The sequence below is a fragment of the Rana temporaria genome, chromosome 4, assembly GCF_905171775.1.
Source record: "Rana temporaria chromosome 4, aRanTem1.1, whole genome shotgun sequence".
NCBI lineage: Eukaryota > Metazoa > Chordata > Amphibia > Anura > Ranidae > Rana > Rana temporaria.
In genome coordinates, this window is record NC_053492.1 from 350990133 (window position 1) to 351003432 (window position 13300).

Sequence of the window (13300 nt, forward strand, 5' to 3'; positions counted from 1 at the left end):
GAGGTCTATGGACCTCAAGTTGCATCAAAGTCGGAACAAAGTAGTGCAAGAACTACTTTGAAGTCACAGGGATTTGAAGATACACATATGAATGGAACTCATTGAAAATCATGGGGTATGACTTGTCATGTGACTTTGCAGTCCCAAGTAGCACAATTGTGAAAGGGGCCTTAATTACACAAAAACGCTTTCCGTTTAGGTGTTTGCCTATGGGAATTTTTGACCATTCTTCAAGAAGCACATTTGTGAGGTCAGGCACCGATGATGGACCTAGCTCGTAGTGTCTGTTCCAATTCATCCTAAAGGTGTTCTATTGGGTTGAGGTCAGGACTCTGTGCAGGTTGGACAAATTACTCCACTCCAAACTCACTAATTATGTCTTTATGTACCTTGCTTTGTGCACTGGTGTGCAGTCATGCTGGAACTGTTCCTACAAAGTTGGGAGCATGAAATTGTCCAAAATGTCTTGGTATGCTGACGCTCCAAGAGTTATCCTCACTGGAACTAATGGGCCAAGTCCAACCCTGAAAAACAACCCTACACCACAATCCTCTCTCCACCAAATGATTTGGACCAGTGCACAAAGCAAGATCCATAAAGACATAAATGACTGCAGGCCAGTCGAGTTCCTCCATCCCAATCTCACAGAGTCCCGACTAACCCGATACAACACCTTTGGGATGAACTAGAGTGGAGACTGCGAGCCAGGCACTCTTGTCCACCATCAATGCCAGACCAGACAAATGTGCTTCTAAAATAATGGTCAAACACTCCCATAGAAACACTAATAAATGTTCTGAACAGCCTTCCCAGAAGAGTTGAAGCGGTTATAGCTGCAAAGGGTAGGCCAACTCAATATTGAACCATATGGACCAAGACTGGGAAAGATTATACATGTGTAAAGGTGGGCTTCCCAATACATTATAGCAGCCCTCAAAAAAAAAAAAACACTAGCCTGCTCGCATTTTGAGAGTGGATTTTGAGGTCTGGCGAGGAAGGGCTGCCTGGGAGCGGGGCGAGCACCGCCGGCAGCCTGTGTGTAATGGGAGTCCTTCTCCCAGTGACCGTGGAGGGGGAAGAGAGAGAGAGCCGCCCAGATGTTTAGAGCGCGGGGAACACAGGATAACAGTTTCTTTTTTAATTGCTGTGTTCCCTGCCGCTCGCTATCAGATCCAGCCCCACCTCCTGGTCCCGGAACTTTGATACAGATCACCCGTCCAATCCTGGTGACAGATGATCTGTCAATCAAAGTTCCCCGGCCAGGGGGCAGGGCTGAATATGACGTTGAGCGGCGGGAAAACGGCAAGTAAAATGAAAACTTATCCTGTGTTCCCCGCACTGCGCTCTGATCACCTGGGCTGCTCTCCTGTTCCTCTCCTCCCCTGCACACAGGAACCAGGTAGGCTGCATAGTGGACACAGGCTGCATTTGAGAACAAGGGATAAGAAAGGTGCACAGGTTAGAGGTGTCGGTGCACAGCAAACAATGCAACAATATGGGTCCCCCTGCTTGGGTAAGGAAACTAAATGCACACAGCTGTTCCAAAGTGTTCTAGTTCTCATTCATCTCACGTTGTATGTCTGTCTCTAGCTGGAAAGTTTTGTGCTCTCTCTCCATCTCCACAACACGATCATTGTAAATCAGTCCACGGGCTGCATTGGGTGGTGGACACAAAAAGGCTGCATTGGGTGGTGGACACAAAAAGGCTGCCTTTGGTGGACATATGCAGCCTGCATTGGAGGGCACCGATACAGTTAATATTTATTTTTATAACTTAATTCTGCATAAAGCATTTAAGTGTCATTTCATGAGATTTATGAGGGCGTGTTTAGGGGCCAAATTAGGGGAGGGGCAACTGGTGGCAAGTAACCCTTGAGGCCTGGCTAGTAGCTCGGGACTTGAAATTTTGAGCCCTGCGTTATAGTATATGTATACATACACAAGGCAGTCTTATAAAAGTAATCATACCCCTTGAAATTTTCCACATTTTGTCATGTTCCAACCAAAAATGTAAATGTATTTTATATAGCTTTATGTGATAGACCAACACAATGTAGCACATAATTGTGAAGTGGAAGGAAAATGACAATTGGTTTTCCAATTTTTTTTTATAAATATCTGAAAAGTGTGGCGTGCATTTATATTCAGCCCTCCTGAATCAACCCTTTGTAGAACCACCTTTCGCAGAAATTACGGCTGCAAGTCTTTTCGGGGATTGTCTCTACATCTAGAGTGAAATTTTTGCACATTCTTCTTTGCAAAATAGCACAAGTTCTGTCAGATTGGATGGAGAGCGTCTGAACAGCAAAGTATTGCCACAGATTCTAAATTGGATTTAGGTCTAGACTTTGGCTGGGCCATTTTAATACATGAATATGCTTTGATATAAACCATTCCATTGTAGCTCTGGCTGTACAATTATGGTCGTTGTCCAACTGGAAAATGAACCTCCTCCATAGTCAAGTCTTTTGCAGACTAACAGGTTTTCTTCTAAGAATGCCCTGTATTTGGCTCCATTCATCTTCCCATCAACTCTGACCAGCTGCTGAAGAAAAGCATCCCCACAACATGATGCTGCCACCACCATGTTTTACGGTGGGGATGGTGTGTTCAGGGTGATGTGCAGTGCAAGATTTTGGCCACACAGCATTTTGCTTTTAGGACAAAAAAGTAAAATGTTGGTCTCATCTGACCAGAGCACCTTCTTCCACATGTTTGCCGTGTCCCCCAAATGGCTTCTCGCAAACTCCAAACTGGACTTATCGCTTTCTTTAAAACAATGGCTTTCTTTTTGCCACTCTTTCATAAAGACCAGATTTGTAGCGTGCACGACTAATAGCTGTCCTGCAAACAGATTCTCCCACCTGAGCTGTGGTTCTCTGCAGCTCCTGCAGAGTTACCATGGGCCTCTTGGCTGCTTCTCTGAATAATGCTCTCCTTTCCTGGCCTGTCAGTTTAGGTGGACGGTCTTGGTAGGTATTCAGTTATGCCATACTATTTCCATTTTCGAATGATGGATTGAACAGTGCTCCCTGAAATGTTCAAAGCCTGCATTTATTTAGTATAACCTAACCCTGCTTTAAACTTCTCCACAACTTTATCCCTGACCTATCAAGTCTGGCGATTAGGCCGCTGGCAGGGCTGGAGATTAGGACGCTTGTGTTGGATGGTACCGCTATTAAACACAGGTGCTGACTGATGGTGGCATAGCATACTCTCAGCACGAAGACTGAGGTGCCACCGACAGCGATGGGTCACAAATGAATGCCAAAGTGGGAGGACCTGATCTTGATCACGATTGCTGGGATAGCCTGCAAATGGCAATCACAATAATCATGCAACCCGCCTCTGTACTTTCATTTGGAATGGAGAAAAAGACACTTAGGGATAATTTATAAACTATTAAGCAGCTCTGCATGGAACCAATCAGTATCTAACTTCAGCCATTTCCATTTAGCTTTGAAAATGAAAGATAGAACTTCACTGGTTGCAATGCAGGACTTCTCCAGATTCTGGCTACTCCAAAATCGAGAAATATATTACCTACTGTATCCTTTGATGGTGTAAAACAAAAACTAAAATAAAAAGATAAAATAGCTAGATCAGGGATTGATCTTAGCAAGGGTAATACATAATATACACATAAGCTGCATCGCTGCACCCCACTGGGGTGTCTGTACTATAACCCTATCCTACTTTTCAATTCCTCAGATTGTAGCAAGCAATGTAGAATTGAGAGGGTGGTTAGTGTCCTGAACTAGGAGACAGGCAAGTTAAAAATCCTCTGATCTTAATTGTTCAGGACAGGACACTTCGCCATACACCATAAGATGTCCGCAAGCAATGATTACAAGGGTGAGCAACAACTAGGCAAACTGAACTGCCTCAAGCCCAAGGAGCAACGGGTTAAACACAAGGTTCGGATTGGGGCTGCAAGAACCTTACCACCGAAAGCTGCATCTGCAGAAAATTGCGACGTCCAACTAGCAACACTTTGAAAAATATGAACCAGGTGGTGATCTTACAGAGTTGGGCAACAGAGGCTTGGTGTCTAAAGGCCATGGGTATTCCAACAACTCTAGTAGATTGGATGCATACAGCACAGAAGCAGGTATTTGCTTTTGAGCATAGGCCCTTGTAATGAAATTCCTTATCAATCGTACAATGGTGGATTTTGAAGCAGGGTGCCCCTTGTCAGGTCACAAGGAAAGAAAAAAAGGGAACTGGTCTACTGAATCAGTAGCTTTCAGGTACATTTCAATGGCTCTATGTCTAGGCAATGTAGAAAAACTTCCTTTGGATGCTTAGTAGGGCACAAGGATTGCAGAACAATTCGCTCATTGGTATGAAATATCGAAACCACCTTTGTATGAAAGGGTGGTCTTGGGTATAAAACAACCTTATCGTTGTAAAGTATGAGAAAAGGTTCTTGACAGAAAATGGCTAGCAGTTCAGAGACACGTCTGAAAGACAAAGGCCCCCTTGCTGGCAAGAACCTCTAGGAAACACACACGCTAAAAGGGTGGTTTCTGCAAGGCAAAGAAAACCAAGTTTGAGGCATGGGGGGTTCAAATGGGGCGATAGGGTACTTCTGGGAAGTATTTTCTTGTTTTCAGCATGATAGAAATTACAGCCACGGAAACCCATCTATACTTTAAGACCATGCTTATGCCATTAAAGCCAGAGACTGTGGAGCAGGGTGGAATAGCCGATGGCAGATCTTGCAGTACGTCTGTGTACCAGGGTTCTTCTGGACTAATTTTCTGGAACGTGCAAGGGAAGGCATAGATTGGTTTAAGCTTGGTTTAAGCTTAGACCAGAGGATAATGAGAAAATCTGATGCCAGAACAAGAGGATCCCTTGTTCTGGATATAGACAGGTAGGTTGCGGTTGTATCTGGAGGCTTAGAGATGTCCACATTTTGAGTCCCTCATTTTTGGCATAACAGAGTAAAGTTGAATATAAACTATAATTTGGATGTCCTTAATGATGTTTCGCATTAAAACATTTAAATATAAAATGTAATACAATAACTGGATAGCGAGAAATTATACATTGCCAGAAAAAACATTTGAAGTTTGGCTGCTGCTGCCCCTGCTAATTTTTCTTTGATTTAACTAGGAAGAGATGTCAAACTTTTAAAACTGATACGGTCTGTCAAGGAAGGCATTTTTAAGAAGAATAAACTGAGCAAAGCCTGTTTTGCTTCAGCAAAACAAAAGCATTGAGTGAGAAGGCTGAATACAAAATGTTCGATTTCACTTTCAGGATAACGGCATTACAGTAAAGCAGCGCTACTGAGTTATTTACAAACTATAAATATCCTTAAAACACATATTAGGGGTCCAATTATGTTACTTTGGCTTGGAATTGTAACTCCTTTAAAAAGGTAACAAAAAAAAAAATGTATCCAAAAAGAAGAAGAGGGAGTAATCCCCTATAGCAGAGTTTTCCAAACTGCGGCCATGGGGCAAAATTCAGCACTTTGCTTGCCTTTATATAACCCATGGGGCACTATTGACACAAACAATGAGTCACCATTTCTCACCTTAAAGCGGTAGTTCACCCCCCCCCCCCGACACATTTTACCATCGAGACAGGCATTGTAGCGCGAGCTATAGTATGCCTGTCCCGATTTTTTTAACCCCGGACTCACCTTGTAATCGGACATCGTAGATTTCGACTCCCGCGGGGAATGGGCGTGCCTATGGAGAGGGAGGATGATTGACGGCCGGCCCTGGCACGTCACTCTCCCCGAAGACAGCCGGAGTAGGTCTCGGCTCTTCACGGCGCCTGCGCACAGGCTATGCGCACGCGTCGTGAAGACCAAGCCTATTTCGGCTATTTCCGGAGAAGCGTGACGCGCCAGAGCCGGCCGTCAATCATCCTCCGTCTCCATAGGCACGCCCATTCCCCGGTATCTTCGATGTACGACTACAAGGTGAGTACGGGGGTAAAAAATTCGGGACAGGCATACTGTAGCTCACGCTACAATGCCTGATTTTAAGGTAAAAGAAAAAAAACATTTTTTTTTTTTGTCGATAGGGTGAACCCCCGCTTTAAATGCCAAAGATGGGGCACGATTTTCCTGATGCCAGGACAATTTCTACTCTAACTGGCTACAGTCCAGCCAAAGTGTAAAGGACAGTAAACTTACCCTTTGTTTAGAAAGTTTAAAGACCTCTGCCCTAGAGGGACTGCCTTGTGCAGGACGAGGGGCAAAGGAATATATGGCTGGCAGCCACAATTGCAGACCTAACTCCACCCATAAAGTGGACTGCAAGTATCTTTAAGGCAGGACATGGAAAGGAAGAATTACATTTCCAAAGAAGGTGGCGCAAGAAGGACCAGCTTCAATGATACTTTGTCCTCATGTAGAGTAAAATAGTAGGGGGCTCCCAGGAAAAAAACAGTGCGAGGCTAAGGCAGAACTACAGCTGTCAGGGTTAACAGAGAAAAAGGGTTATATTTATACACAGGGCCTTTTAAGGGAGTAACCCCTTTGGGCACAAAGAGGATTCTGTGTGGGCAAGAGCACCTGAGTAAAGCCCCAGAGGGGCACAGAGTTGCAATAGCAAAGAAGCAGCACAGCTTCTTGCAGATGGGAGTCCACAAGGAGTGTGAAAGCCATGTTAAGAGGACATACAAGCCTTAATCAAGACCTCCTGGGCACCAAGGGCTTGGCGTTTCTCATTAAAACTGAAGTTGAAGCATGAGGAATGGGAAAAATTTCCAAAATGGGGTTACTTAGAACACTAGGAGAGAACTACCTCACATGATGGATTACAGATTATTGAGCAGAGCACTTAGCATGTCTCTAGATTGAGAGATCTCTGGATGAGAGTTTGTAGAGCAGTCGCATAATTAAAGATGTTTGGCGAGGTGGGCAGGCAAGTGCCAGAGCAACTATTGACCACATGTGGAGGGGAAACAAACATGTAAGGGGGGAACTGACCTGAGGAGCTGTGCGACCTTTTCCAGTACTAGGTTGGTGAAAGAAACGGACCTATGCCAAACTTAAAACTTTTTAGGAGGTGAGAGCAGGACTTCTTGGCTTCTAAAACAGGCCACCTAGTGATTTTAAATCCTTAAACATAGAGGGAGGACACTGGTGGACGGTTTCCAAAAAGCTTTTACCAGTGTTTAAAAACCTGAATGCAGCAGCAAATAACCCATGGTCTAGGAACTAACTCCTATGTCCTGTACTGAACTCCAAGATGTACAATTTTCAGGTACGTCAACTTTAGGGAAATGCTGCAGTGTGTGATAAAGGTAAAGCATTCTTGTGTTGTAGTTTGTCACTTCTCATGAAAAGGTTGTCCCTGGGACAAAGAGTAGGTGGAAATCTCTCTAACAGAGTCCCAGACAGCAGTAAATCCTGACAAGGGCCCTCATCTATCCCCACTCTACCGAAAAAATAAAAAATAAAATTTAACTAAAGATACAATTTAGATACGTGAGAATATGGGCATGGTCAGTGCTTAATTATTTTTAGGAAAGTTACAAGTTCTAGGGTTGTGGTACTGATCCAGAAATGCTAGGAGGGTGTTCAAAAAGTGATTTCCCAGCCAAATAAAGCATGGAGAGACATGGATGTGTAGCGAGTTTGCTTTGAGTATTAAAAATTAACAGTATTTTTCGTTTGAGGTGCTCCGATGCAGGTGCCCATGCTGACCCATATAATATACACAGCCAAAAGTGCAAAATATATCATCCCTGATGTTCTGAATGCCTTTATAAATTTACTGGGGCCATAAAATGCTAAGACAATATAAACAGGTATTTAGTTAGAAGAATGGCGAGTTTTTGAAGATATAATTTTATTTACTTAACCACTTGCCCACCGCAGTGCGAGAAAATACGTCCTCTGTTTGTGCGGTGATATCTGAATGATGCCTGCAGCTACAGGCATCATTCAGATATCACCGTCTTCGGCTGGCGATTCTGTGCACAATAAGAATGATCAAAGCGGCAGTTCCGGTGCTCGATCGTTCTTATAGGCAGCGGGAGGGGACGTCCCCCCTCCCGCCGCCATCCGGTGCTTCTCCGGGCTCTCCCGTGCCATCGGGGCCCAGAGAGCGAATCGGCCGGCGCTGGCTGGGGAAGCATAGAGGTGACTGGTGACCATCGGTCACCAGTCATCTCTATGACCGTCGGAAGCCCGGGCGCGACGTTATGACGTCAAGCCCGGTACCCGGAAGTAAACAGAGCCGCAATCGCGGCTGTCGGTGCGAGATCGGTGAATGTTTTTTCACCAATTTCATGCGTGTAAGCCTGTAGGAGAGGTCTTATTATCCCCACATCTCTCCATAAAGAGGACCTGTCACACTGATTCCTATTACAAGGGATGTTTACATTCCTTGTAATAGGAATAAAAGTGATCAAAAAAAATTAAAATAAAAAAGAAAGGTTTAAAAAAAAAAAAAATTAAGTAAAAAAAAAAAAAAAAAAAATTATAACGCCCCAATCACCGGTAGCTTGCGCGCAGAAGCGAACATGCATGCAAGTCCCGCCCACATATGTAAACGCCGTTCAAACCCCACATATGAGGTATCGTCGCGTGCGTTAAAGTGTGTGCAACAATTCTAGCACTAGACCTCCTCTAACTCGAAAATAGTAACCTGTAAAAAAAATTAAAGCGTCGCCTATGGAGATTTTGAAGTACCGAAGTTTGGCGCCATTCCATGAGTGTGCGCAGTTTTAAAGCGCGACATGTTAGGTATCTATTTTTTAATTCATGAAACCGTTTTTTTTTTTTCAAAAATGATTGCGCAAATACCGTGCGAGGAAAAAAGTTGCAATGACTGACATTTTATTCACTAGGATGTCTGCTAAAAAATATATATAATGTTTGGGGGTTCTGATTAATTTTCTAGCAAAAAAAATGTGATTTTTACATGGAGAGAAGTGCCAAAATAGGCCGGAGGTCAAGTGGTTAATTTTACAAAACTTTCTGGCAAAAATGTAATTTTATTTCACAAAGTTATCATGTATTTCTGACTTTCTAGACATACAATTACACCCCAAAACATTCTACTCCTCCCGATTATGTTGATATCACACGTGAGGCTTTTTTACTGCCCATTTGCACAGAGAGATCCAAAATCCAAAGAGCCCCTTCAGGCTTTTTAAGGGGCATAAATTAAGCAACAGGTTTCCTGGCTAACCAACATTTGAGGCCTTGAGTGCCAGGACAAGGGAAGTGTGCCATATTTTGGGAAGTAGACCCTCCAACATTTTATTAAAAGCATAGCGTGCCACTTGAAGATCATATTTGTTTTGGAAGTTTTTTTACACACAGCTGTCAACACTTCTCTCACACAGAATGGGCATTTTGAAAAAGACCCTAAAGTGTATTCTGCCAATTTTTCAACATATGGGGACACCACATTGGTGGGATTTTTTCAATGTTTGGATCGATTATGTATCAGACAATGGTATATCACAAAAATCAAACCAACATTGCATCAAAAACTGTGTACTGTAATGCTCACCTCTGTACAAGTGGTGAAGGAATATAGCTTAATATACTGCATCACCTATAGCAGTCCCCATTCCTATAAGACAGAGAAGCCTAGCCTACTGTAATATAACTGCCTCCAGAAATGCTGTTCACTGGCCAAAAAGTACAGGTGGCTGAAGAAAGGGTGAACCAAAGGAGTTCCTATGGTTCCAGTAGTGCAGCTGTCTGGAGGGAATAGCTGGGAGTGGTGCCCTACAAGAACATACTCAGTGGGATGTGTAGATGGTTCCATTTAGGTAGCAGGCAGGGGCAACAGTGCACTGGTGTGGCAGTGGACAACTAGCAATCAGGAACACAGCTGCTGGCTGTACTGGTCTTGCAGCGATCAAGAACACGGCTACTTGCTGCACTAGCGATCAGGAACAGAGTTTCTGCATTGATCTGGTAGGCACTATACTGGTGTGGTTTCAGTCAGGGACAGTGTTTCTGGCTGCACTGGTCTGGCAGTGATCATGGACACTGGCTGGCTGCATGGATATGGTGAAATTTTCAATTGCGTGTCAGCAATCAGGCACGCTGTTGTTGGCTGCACATTCCACGAGTGGATGCAAGTTTGAAGCATGACATTTTGGGCATCAATTTACTCGGTGTAACATTATCTTTCACATTATAAAAAAATTGGCATAACTTTACTGTTGTCTTATCTTTTAGGTCAAAAAAAGTAAAAATGTTGACAAAAAATGCACTTGTAAGACCGCTTCGCAAATAAGGCGTGACAAAGTAATATATATATATATTTAAAAATAAATAAATCAGGAATTCATATACTGAACACAGGTATTAATCACATACAGATATCAACATGCAAAAACGTGGTTTTGCTACAGTAAGTCTAAAATGAAATACATTTTCCCGTATCCCACATACCTCTGTAGGATTAGAGCTAGCATTGGGAATCCGGGGTGCATGGTGACTTAACGCAGATAAACAAGCAAGAATGAGATGCAATGCCCCAATTTCAAGTGCCATGCGTCGCAGAAGCACACCATCATCTGTAGTGAGTGGCATAGAGCTGAATAAAGTGCGCAAGACATGAAATGGAAGAGTCGGTAGGACATTTGCAGATGGGGACTGTAAGATGTGACCTAATAAAAAAAAAGGAACAGAAAATGATTAGTGCACAGAACAAACAATTTCTACAATAAATAAAAAAAGATGTCGTCCATTGAGGAACAGATGTCTTTAACCTTCAGTTTATACTGCCACCAACAGGAGGATTGGACTAAGGCCAGAAACATTTTACACCAGCCTAGGCGACCTTCTACCACTAGCATGCCTCACTTTTGCAGCAAAGCAGTACAGAGAGCATAATCAAACAGAGGCACGTGATTTTTGTCACTCAAAGGTTTCCAAGAGCAGTATTTTTAAAATCACCAGAAATTCATATTTTTAGTAAGACAAAATCTTTTAACCTTCCTGAAGTCAAAAAACAGCCCAGCGGAGGGGTGGCAACACAGCAAATAAATAACAGGTCCAGGAAGGAACAGAACTGATTCCCCGTACACAATCTGTTTTCCTGTTGGAAAAAGTCTAATAAGAGTTTTTGATCAGGAATCCCAACTTTTTCCAATGGAAAAACTGCTGGAAAAAGATGAGAGCAGGATCTCTTTTTTCCCCCCCTTCAGGTAAAAAACTGATCAGAATTTCCGATCGTGTGTACAAATCTCAACACGCAAAATTCCGACGCATGCTCAGAAACATAGAACCTAATTTTCTCAGCTCGTCGTAGTCTTTTACGTCACAACGTTCTTGGCAGTCAAAAGTTCACCAAACTTTTGTGACCGTGTGTATGCAAGGCAGGCTTGAGTGGAATTTTCTCAGAAAAACCATCCAGTTTTTCCCCCGAAGGGAAAACCACTCATGTGTACGGGGCATGAGATATGCCTGCAGCTCAATGGCCTGCATTAAATGGAAACTGAAACATCCAACCGGTAGAACTTCAGGAATGAGTCAGCCTTGCAAATTTAGGAAACAGCTGGTTGATGCTGAAACGCCCAACCAGGATTTCACGATCTAGTAGAGTCCACCTTTGTGGAAATGAACGAAACCCAATGCTTGAGATGATAGGTTTGGATGATGGTCTGACTAAATCACCTAAACACGGAGAAATGAGAATCCAATGCACTCACGGGGCCTATCCGTTGGTTGAACTGGATGGACCTCTGTCTTTTTCAACCAGACAACAACAAGTGTCCAGTTTGAAAACACCAATCTCATTAATGGGTCCTTGCAATTTCATGTACCCGTCAGGTAGGAGTAGTCAGACAGTTACACCAGTGGTCTTGACACTGATTTGAACTCAAAGACTATTCTCTGTAGTGAACGGACACAGAACTAAAAGTGTCACAATGCAAAGCTCAGTGATGGAAGATCAATATGTGTTTTTTTTTTGTTTTTTTTATCCGTGTTCCAACCATAGTTTTACACACAAAGAGCTTTCAGAGACTGGGTCACAGCTGAAGCAGTGCCACAGCTGATTTTAACGTTGTGGGTTTAGAAACGCTGTAAACATTTGTTAAATATATAAATGGAACCAATCTTCTACAATTTTTTGCATAATTGTGTAATGTGCAGTGTGGTAGTTATGAGTTGCTGAACTTCTTTTGAACTGTAGTAGGAAATACAGATCAATTGACAGGGTAAGAAGCCTCTCCAGTGGAGAATAAGTGACCCCTCTTACTATAGACAGTATATCTGGAAGCAGGCATCAGTTAAACTGCATGTACTGAAGAGTAAATCCTTGTCAAATACAGATTTTCTTTAATATAATGATCTTAAAGAGTAAGTAAAGCCTGTTAAAAAAAAAAACCTGCAAGGCAAGGGCATAATGAGCTAGTATGCCTATAGTTTGAGTTGTACAGTTTATATTCACATTAAAAAGGTGGAAACATTTCTGAAATGATTCATCTTGGTCTTTTTTTACATCATAGAAACCTGAAATTTTAACAGGGGTGTGGAAACCTTTTATATCCACTGTACTCCAACTTCCTCAATAAACAAAGTTAAAGTGGAATATCACTCACTCAATCAACATTGGCCAATTTAATTTTTTATACTGCCAGCATTAGTAAATGGGAAAATATATAATTTACTAGTTTTAAACTTTTTTTTTTTTACATTTCTCAAGATACTATCTGGTCTAGGAAAATATGTCATATCTGGCCTTTATCATGATGGCCACGGCGAGAAATGCTGGGGGGGTGTTCTTCAAGGTAATTTCTCTGCGCTAAAAAAAAAAAAAAAAAAAAAAAAAAAAAAAGAATGGGAGACATGGGTGAATTTACTTTGACTATTAAAAGTGAATTAAATCGTGTTTTTGGTTTGTGGCGCTCAGCTCTTCCACCCCTCAGGTAAAAGTAAACTTTGCATTTGCTGAAAGTCAGCATAAAACTTGAAATCCTGCAAAACCTCTCTCTATCAAGATGGGGCTCCGATGAATCCCCAAGTAGAAAGCCCATTAAAGCCTGCAAAGTTGAAGTTCAACACAAAGGTTAATTACTCTTGCAAGCATTGTGTAACCATGTCAAATCACCAAATGTTATTGTATAATGCATTTAGGCATGTGTAAGACCCATGAACGATGAAAATAACCTCTGATGGGCTCTATGTCTGGCATTTGGTTCTGTTCATGTTTAAACATACCTAGTGTTAATTATTGCGTTTACCAACATCAGACAAGAGAAGGTCACTAGAAAGTTGTCGTCATTTTAAAACCAATGAAACCCTAGTACACAGGGATTAGCAAATTGAATGGTATGGCCATAAAATCACAACTGT

At 42.5% G+C, this 13300-nt stretch overlaps 1 protein-coding gene across 1 annotated transcript in view; it reads right to left on the reverse strand.

Moving 5' to 3' along the window:
- The window catches only part of BIRC6 (baculoviral IAP repeat containing 6), a 347923-nt gene that overhangs the window by 103166 nt on the left and 231457 nt on the right, over positions 1-13300 (reverse strand). The window contains exon 63 of the mRNA XM_040347806.1: positions 10391-10608. Coding sequence (XP_040203740.1) covers positions 10391-10608 — 218 coding nt within the window. The remainder of the gene's footprint in view (positions 1-10390; positions 10609-13300) is intronic.